We start from the raw sequence: 9,533 nt of genomic DNA on the forward strand, positions 1-9,533 counted from the left end.
CCATCTAGCGCTCGGCCTTAGAATGTCTAGTTAACGTATAGTAGGTGGCAAAAACAAAAGAAACTTTTAAAAAGGATTGTATGGAAACGTCAAATATTTATTAGACGGCCAGTCTAAATCTGTTTTCAATTTTCTTTGCTCGATTTTTTTGTAAAATGCCTTTGACAAATAATGAAGCTGTGGATTTGATTGCGGTTTTCTTCGAGTGCTTTCAAAATGCAGCAATAGCTGAAAGACAGTGTGCCCTTCGGAATCCAGATCGCCGCCATTATGGCAGAAGAATTTTTCCACGGTTGGTACAGCGACTACGCGATACTGGGAGTTTTAGTCGGCCCAAATTTAGAAGGCGTCGCTCTACTGGAAGAACTGAAGAAAACATTATTAATGCGTTGACCTACGTAGAGTTTAATAGGCATATTGGAACTCGTGCGTTATCTTCAGATTTGGGAATAGCTCGAACTAATGTTCAAAATATACTTAGACCACAGGTAATCTTTACCACAAGTCATCTTTTTATTATAATTTTCTTCTCGAATATAGGCACGTCATTTTATTTTAAGGTTACACCCTTTCCATATAATCCTACACCAACCTCTAAACGAACATGATTTTGAGCGCCGAATTAATTTTTGCCAATGGATATGCAATGATTCGCGAAAACAGGGATTTTTTGTCACAGATTCTGTGGACCGATGAAGCCACTTTTTGTAGCGATGGGAAAGTCAACAGGCATAATATGCATTATTGGTCGGTTGAAAATCCTCGTTGGATGCGAGACGCGGCCTTGGTGCTGGACAGCACCAAGGCCGCTGGAGTGTAAACGTGTGGTGTGGTATTATCGGAATGAAAATTATTGGTCCTTGTTTTTTTGATGGCACATTAACCGGTAATGTTTTTTTGCATTTTTTAACATTCCTTGCCTATTTTAATGGAAGATTTGACATTGGAAGTAAGACGGACCATGTATTTCTAATTGCCCAGCACATTTTTGCCGTTTGGTGCGGCATCATATAAATAATTACTTTCAAGGGCGCTGGATCGGAAGGGGGAGTATATATCCTTGGCCGGCCAGGTCACCCGATTTAACATGCCTAGACTTTTACTTATGGGGTCGTTTAAAATAATATTGTGTACCAAACTCCACCTACAACAAGATAGGATATGGAAAACAGAATCTGTGGTGCAATAAATGAAATATCAGCAGCTGAAATCGAAACAGCAGTTTTATCCACCGAAAGAAGATTGGAAGCTTGTTTGGAATGAGATGGAAAGCAGTTTGAACACCTATCATGGCATTAAATACCAAATATGTTTGGGTTTAAAATCGGTTCTTCTCAGGACCATAATTTAAATATAAAAAGAAATTCGTTAATAAAATTATTCGCCTTAAGAAAGTCACATAAACTTCCAGTTATTCTGTGATACATAGGTATTATTAATTTATCAATCAATTATTACTTTAATAATTTATTAATTATGACAACATCATGGTATCCTAGTTGTGGTAATACTAATTAGAGATTTTTAGGCGGGACACTAGATGGCGGTACGTAAGTTTAGGCTCGGTGCCTAAAAAATTTTAATTTGCTATAACTTTAAAACGAGCAAAGATATCATCGTGCGGTTTTCACAGTACTTTTGCAAATTTTATTTACTTTTTAAATAGGATGTCAAAAATATACCATTCAATTTGAATTTTTGGAGCAAAATGAATAAAACTGGAATTATTACAAATTGCGCCCTCTGGCGGTTTTATTAGGAACTATAGGGTAGTGATGAGATCAGACTTTTAAAGCAGCTACATTTATCTTGCAAATAAATTTTGAATTGCTTAAATCGAATAAGTGGTTTAGAATTTACACCGATTTTAATGATTCCACTTTCAATAGCTTTTTCCACCCCTACTATCGTTCGTACGTCAATAATTCATTAACCAAAATTGTAGCAAATTATCTAGGCTTACTAAAAATAATATCAAAAGTATAAGTTAATATTTGAGTTTTCGGAGAAAAAGACGTTTCTTTTATTTAATTTTTGGTTGCGCCCTCTTGCGGTGCAATACGGAACCTAAAAATAATTTTCAAAATTTTCTTATGGTCACTTTTATAATAATAAAAAAAATTACATTGTTGCTAGATGTACAGGTCCTGAGATACAGCCGCTTACCTCGCTTATTTGGCCACCCGGTACTACATTGAATTTTATATTATAGAGCTCTCGGTAATTGCGCAATTTTTTATTCATATCCCTGTCGTAGCCGCAGATTCGATAGTCATATAATACTAAAATCTTAGCTCTGTAGAACACGAACTTTCGCAAGCTACATAATGTCTTTAGCTTACATTGTTGTGAAGGCAGTGAGGTTTACTCTGTTCAGATATTCGTTCTTCGCGTTGTTTTTTTGTGATATATTTTTTCATTTACGTTTAAACCTCCTTATTAATCTAAGTCTCTAGACATAAAGCAGGAATTGAAGCTAACCAGTCATTAGGGTTATGTGATTTTTCTCTAAACGTTTTTAACTTTTCATTTGTTATTATTATGATACAATCGCGTTTGGTTAGTCTTAACAATTATAGTACTAAGATAATGCCAATATTCATCTATATTAATCTAATGATAATTACCTCGGGTGAATTTTTTCAGTTGGTATAGTAATCGGTTTTGTTGGTGATATATCTCTTGGTGGACTCGGACTTTGAGGCGTAGATCTGGGGCTTTCGATTCCAGGAAGATTTCTATCATAGTCAACTTTTTCTACATATCCAATACCCTTCTCGCGTAATTGAGGATTCTAAAAAAATAAAAATATCTATTTACAGCTTTCAAATAATTGTTGAATTTATTGTATTTTTTGCAATTAAAAATTAAAAATTTCGTTTACAATTATATAGGCTATGCTAACGTATTTTTACTTTAACGCTTTTCTCTGAAATATACAGAAAAATACAAAAAAAATAGATACTTATTAAACTATAACTATACTAAAATCCAAATATTTGGATACAAAAAAACTTGCAAAGCTTCAAAGTTACGAAGCCATCAAAATTTTGAGCGGTCTGGCATAAGAAACATTAGTATAAATAAAAAATATATTATTATTTGATTACTATTTTATACTACTGATGAAGAAATTTAAATAGGGAATTAATTAGGGAATAAACCGAACAAGTATAGATTTTCAAAACCGTTAAATTTAAATTAAAATTTCATTGAATAGTCAAGTATAAAATAGTTTTTGCAGTAGATTTTCTCTTCGTCTTAAATATTTACCTTTTATTTTATCGGTTTAGAGCTTAAAAATCTGCTTTTTCTAAAAAGGTATCCTTGTGCTTGTTAAATTATAATTCATTTTAATTCTTTTAATAATTCATTTTAACTCTTTTAATAATTCATTTTAATTCTTTAATAAATATTCTTAGTACTTACCACTTTAAAATATATGTTATTCAAAACTTCTTCACATCTGTTAAGGGTTTCAATCTTCAACCTAAAATTAGAACCAATAGATTAATAATTATGCTAAGTATTGATTAAATAAAAATACCATTAATATTTGACTTTTGTTCATGTATTTAATAATACTATAGTACTGGCAAAAAAGCGCACATGGAGCACCTTTAAGCCTATTTATAGTATTGCCTAAGACACATAAAAAATAAGAGAAAAAACTAGATATAAAAATCAATATATTTCATATTAAATGTCAGTTTCAGTAATATTTGTGGTTGATTTGATAATTGCTCCCGGTGCATAATTTACGGAATTTATAATAATCTGTAAAAGCCAGATTACTCCAAATTCGGTATAGCAACTATATAGCAACTATAATGGTTAATATCTCCAGTATGCGACATTAATATATTAGACCTCTAAATGGTAAAAAACCATATATTGTCCTGATATAGCAGAATCTGATCTACTTACAAAGAATTTAATTTTAACCAGCTTTCAGGAGAGGAGAAAATGCTAGTTAGTTTAGTGCTATGGATTGTGTCTATTTTTTATTTATTTCTTATTTGATCAATTTTTTTGAATCCATATTACACTCCTTACGTCCTTGATCATTCACGTTTTAAAACTTTTATAAGGATAGTTAGGAACTTAATAATTCAGTACTATAAGGATGTAGGTAGCTCAGAAATGAATAAATAATTACTATCCTTTATTTTGTATATTCCTTCAGTTTGAAATAATTTTTTTGAGATGCGCTTTTAAAGCTGTAGATTGCTTGACTTGTATTTTTTTTATACATTTATGAAGTTAGGGGCACTATTCAATATTGTATTTTGAAACTTTATTATTCTGTTCACTACAAGATTCGTTCGCATTATTTGTTACGGGCATATCTAAAGGCTCTATTATTTTCATAGCAATTTTTAATGTACTCAGATATTGGTTACTATACTTTTAGAATATAAATTTTTAGAATATGATAAATCAAGTGAATAGGGTGAAAATAATAATATCAAATTTTCGGTGGTTTCACTGGCTTTTGTTAAAAACATGTTATTCGAGTAGAATTTTCTGGATATTTCTGTCCCTAGAAAGAGGACTTCAGAGTTTCCCAAAAGCACATTGTGGTATACATCATTTTTCTCGAGTATCGTCATCGAATCCAACCATATTTGAATCGAACATCATTCAAATATGGTTTTCGCGCTTACAGCAAGTTTGATTAACCCGTATAAGTGCTTTATTGAAGCAATCATTGCATAATATCGTAATGAAATCGTATGATCGCTGATCTCCTGGTATTTTGTGTAGAATATTTTCATATATATTTCAAGCTTAATTTATACTCGACATAAATAATAAGTCAAAGAATAAACTTAGTTACTTAGTTATAAACTAAGTTAATCAAAATGGTACTCTATAAAAAAAAATATTTTTCCCATACTCCAGTTGCAAATTTTTATTCCAAACAATTTTCAAATAATTATGCTGATTATTTGGAATAAAAATTATGATCTACTTACTTTTTTTGTGTATTCGTAATCATATCGTGTAATGACTGAATCTTGTTCAATTGTGCTTCGCGGTTTCCTTTTGCCTTTAGTTCTCCCATCATGTTCAGTAAAAATGGAATGTATCTCTGAAGAGATTCTAACTTTTTGGTATATTCTTGCTCAGCCATGATTGGTGTTGCTGAAAAAGAATTAGTTTGATAATAAACACAAATAATACAAGAAAATGTTAATAATAAGTACAAAATAAGACATAGTTGACTCCGCCAATATTATTCTATTTTACAGTTTATTCGTTAAAGGTGCCTCTGAAACGCTTCGCCAGCGGTACATTTGATGATAACAGAAGCCGCAAAATAGGTTGTTGTTGGAGGGAGCTACAATATTAGCTGAACATTTTTGGAGTGTTCTGTAAATTTTAAAAATACATAAGGACAGAAAAACTCGACAACTAGCCTACTGTTTAGATATTTGGCTTTAAGTTAATAGATTTATAAACATGACCAGATTTTAAATCTTACAAGGCTGCCTATAAGCTTTTAGTACCAAACATATCAATATCAAAATATAAACTGCAATAAGTTGGATATAAATGCTTTTATTCAAAAGTAATGCTATGCATTACACCTTTTTATGTGTAGGCATTACGATAGAAGCAGAAATCCTTCATCTGGATGAGGCACTGAATATACCTCCTTTGCAAAAGTGTCATATTTGTTAGCTTATATATTATATCTCTCAGGTGTATTAGGATATGAAGATATTTAGTAAGATTTATGTTTTAATAGTTTTAAAATAAAAGCAGTACTTTTTACATAATCCATAGATAATACGCCACATTCAGTTTATGAGAAACATTTTGCCAACCAAGTACCAGTATAATCTAACTATAAGTCGCACGTTTTCTTATCAACAATACTGTCGGTATATTATACTTTTCACTTAGTAACACATAGTCTACCATTCTCAGTAAGAAATATGTTAGCTACATGTGCAACTTCACAGATGCTGGATATATAGAAAATATGAAATAAATCGTAAGCTTTATAGATTATAGGAACGGAATGAAATGGTTTCCATAAAAATCACTCTACTCATCAGGTGCTGTGAGACATACTCCAGTTGAATAATCAAACAATATTAACATTATTTGTTTGAAATATAAGTGATCAATTTGTAGGTTATTATATTATAGTCTCTATTTTTCTGCGGCCTGCATCCATATTTTCGTAGTATTAACGATTCAAACTAAAAGTTCAGAGGTTTGCTGAGATGGTCAACATATTTAACTTACCCAACTCGAAAATGCACTATTTCTGTTTTAAGTACAATTATTATTATTGGTAAACGTTTAGTTTCACTCTTTTTAACAAACATATAATAAAACAAAAAATATCAAACTCAACACAAAAAATACAAAATAAACTCCAATACTAACAAAATAAGTATTTGCTTCCAGTTTCTTGCCTATTGCTTTATAGCGTGGCATCTCGCAAAATATCGTCTCTTCAAATTTAAGTTTAGAGAAGGATGCTGGCATCTACATATGTCTGTTCATTTTAAACAAATTATAGGATCTGGTAAATATTGTTGAGAAATAATATTAGCTAATACCTTGATTATAGCCGGTGAAATAAATCTTTAAGAACCATTGCACTAGTGATATAATTAAATTTCATGAAAACGTTTCTATTTAACAATGACTTATTCGTTATTCCTACAATATCTACTTTATAGTATCAGGCAATCATTAAAAATCAATAGAATCGGATATTTTTGCGGTCGTCCTTGAATTCATAATTTCATTCAAAGTTGTTGCTTTTGGATCTTCCAACTTTCATACTTAAACTCATATTTTTTCTGCTAACCTCTTGACCACACTTGCAGCGTTGCCCGCCATAACTGCAACATCGTTCAGCAACATTAAATATTATTTTATTCGCCGTAATTATCGCTAGGTATGTACAAGGCTTTAATCTCAATTTATCGAGGTTATGTTTTATGTTGATAAAAAAGTTCATCAAAAATTATTACATGAATGTAAAAGTTGCGCCTTGTTCATTTACTCCACTGTATTTTGTTAATTTTTGAGGTCTGCACCATGTCCATAAACAGTAATATATGTAGCATGACATAAAACAATGACCTAACCTACAAATCCAGAATATAGTAGGTAACTTATAAATAAATTTAATGGCAATAGATAAAGTACCCTGAAAAACTTTTTTGTCACACCCTGTTTGATATTAGACAATTAGAAAACGTAACATACATCACAAACTTTACACTTTATATCCTACTCGACACGTGTTTCGTTAAGGATAATAGTATCTTCAAGTATCTTTCGGAGAAGATTAAAACCTATAGGAGGGTTTGTAAACAAAAGAATTGAAAAAAATACATATGAAATTAACAAAAGTTAAGACTCTTATCCGATAACTCTAAGATGCAACAAATGCATAAACAATACTAGAAATAACAATTAAATGAAAAAGTGTTTAGTGTTTTTTAGTAACAGTGCAAGGTTTTCTATTGTGCTTACCAAAATAAGAATTTTTATAGACGTAGCTATTTAAACTACCGTCCTTTTTAAACTACCTAATTACATAAAACACTATTTCTTAAACCCTATATAGGCTCTTACAACATAATATGGAAAATATATAGATATCATACCTTATTTTTTTTATAAATCAGAGTGCTTATAATTTCCTAATTGTATAATTCATAATTTCCGGAACATCAAACTGAACAAAAAAGAACGAAAAGCGTTAGAACACTTCGCCGCCATCATGGATTTTCGACCAGCACTCGTACGGCACGACGACACAAACGACTAATACCAATACCCAATGCCTGACAACAGCCCCCAACAATTGTATTTGTAGTACAGAAACTCCTTACCTTAAGACGTTTGTTTATATTCACTTATACTATTTCGCGATTGCAACTAACTAAAAGTAATATTTACAAAAACAGTCATGATTAAATCAAATAGCAGAAAAAGTACATTCGAAAAGCATGCCGTTTGTCGTTCTCTTCTTCACCTAAACTTTGGTTTCGGTCTGTCCGCTATGGCCAACTGTGACGAAATGCGCACAAAATGATGCCGAATACGACCGAGTCTCGTCGACGCGATCCGAAACAAACCCGGTTTGACTGAACTTCCCAGCGACCACCGACATTTTTTGATATGAAAACTTGAACGGAGAACGGCAACGCGGGCCATTATCGCGGATCGAAGCACATGCACACACAAACAGCACAAAAACTTTTCACTAGGGAACGGAGGAACGAGGGGAATTTTAGTTCGACGATTGTAACGTAGCGAGAACGTGCATCAGGCAGGCAAAGCGCGAGACCCCAGTTTCGAGGCCGTTAAAATAGAAATTTTACATTTTTTAGTATTTCTCACTGCGGGTTTGTCGTCTGTATGAGCTAGGCTGGGTATTTAAGAATAAAACGGGCCCGACAGTGCTGACGTAACGATAATTTTTTTTTATTTAATTTTTTGCTCATCGACATCTTGTGTTTTAAGTTTTTCGTTAAATTAATAGCACGGCTCTACTTATTTGCTTCGAATTATGTGGCTTATTACGCCATATTGGCCTACGATGCTTCATTCTCGCTTGGAACCTAATTAGTTACCTACCAATTTTGTGATGTGAAATGTCTAGCTTACGAATTAGTGTATATATAGATAATTACCTCCGATTCGGTATTCATCAATGTGAATATTCAAATAAGTGGAAATTCACAATAACTACGTAATAAACCTTTACTCACTTTACTTTTTGAAGTTTCTGGTCGACTGAGCATGTGTGACGTCTGTTGATTGTTCTGTCATTTGTCATTCTTATTGTTTATCGATGGTGGCCGTATACGTATCGAGTTTGTTTTTTGAAAACAATAAATTAATAAGCAGGTATCTAAACGTAAATTATTTGAATTATTTCCTAAAATTGACATTAATTTAACTTTACTGGTGAAATGTAACATAAATTAGAAAATCTAGTAATTTGCAAATAAGTAATTTTTCATCCAGCATTTTTTTGTTTACTTATAATGTTTTACAAGTTTGGTGAGTACTATCACGTTTTTTAAAGGGAATTTTGTCCCTTACTATTTTACATTTCAAGGTAAAAGAGGTTTTATGCTATACATATTATAAAATATGGATTTTACATCAAGTTTTATAGGAATTTATGCACAGGGTCAAGTAAGTTTATTGTACAAATCCTATTCATCTTATAAGAAATATTACTTTCTAATAGATATTGCATTAGTTAGAAGAGAAGAGGCTAGATAATTGTATTTTGGTACTGAAATTAATTAAATGATATATAATTGTTATCATTTATAGTTATTAATTTTTCAAAACTGTTGATAAATACCTAATAATTGTCTTTATAAATCATTCTTTATATTATTGCATAATGGATGACGCCAGAATCTGATCATGAGATTTGGATCACTGCAGATAGGTTTAACAGGTTACAATACGTAAAGATAATTGTGAGCAAATTAAACTGAAGGAAAAACTAACTGTTCTTTGAATGACTATTT

The 9,533-nt window shown here is 31.5% G+C and overlaps 1 protein-coding gene across 2 annotated transcripts in view; it reads right to left on the reverse strand.

The window, feature by feature from the left end:
- Positions 1-8,810, reverse strand: part of LOC126742791 (uncharacterized) — a 71,615-nt gene extending 62,805 nt beyond the window's left edge. The window contains exons 1-4 of one of the 2 annotated variants that reach the window (XM_050449583.1): positions 8,676-8,810; positions 4,980-5,148; positions 3,430-3,490; positions 2,628-2,794 (exon numbers count right to left, since the gene is read on the reverse strand). In XM_050449583.1, the coding sequence (XP_050305540.1) occupies positions 2,628-2,794; positions 3,430-3,490; positions 4,980-5,137 (386 nt within the window). In that variant the 5' untranslated portion in view covers positions 5,138-5,148; positions 8,676-8,810. Of the gene's footprint in view, positions 1-2,627; positions 2,795-3,429; positions 3,491-4,979; positions 5,149-7,871; positions 8,114-8,675 lie in introns of those variants that run through there. The other variant, XM_050449582.1, reaches the window with a different exon arrangement.
- Positions 8,811-9,533: the final 723 nt, after the last annotated feature.

The sequence above is a fragment of the Anthonomus grandis genome, chromosome 12 (assembly GCF_022605725.1).
Source record: "Anthonomus grandis grandis chromosome 12, icAntGran1.3, whole genome shotgun sequence".
In the NCBI taxonomy this organism is placed as follows: domain Eukaryota; kingdom Metazoa; phylum Arthropoda; class Insecta; order Coleoptera; family Curculionidae; genus Anthonomus; species Anthonomus grandis.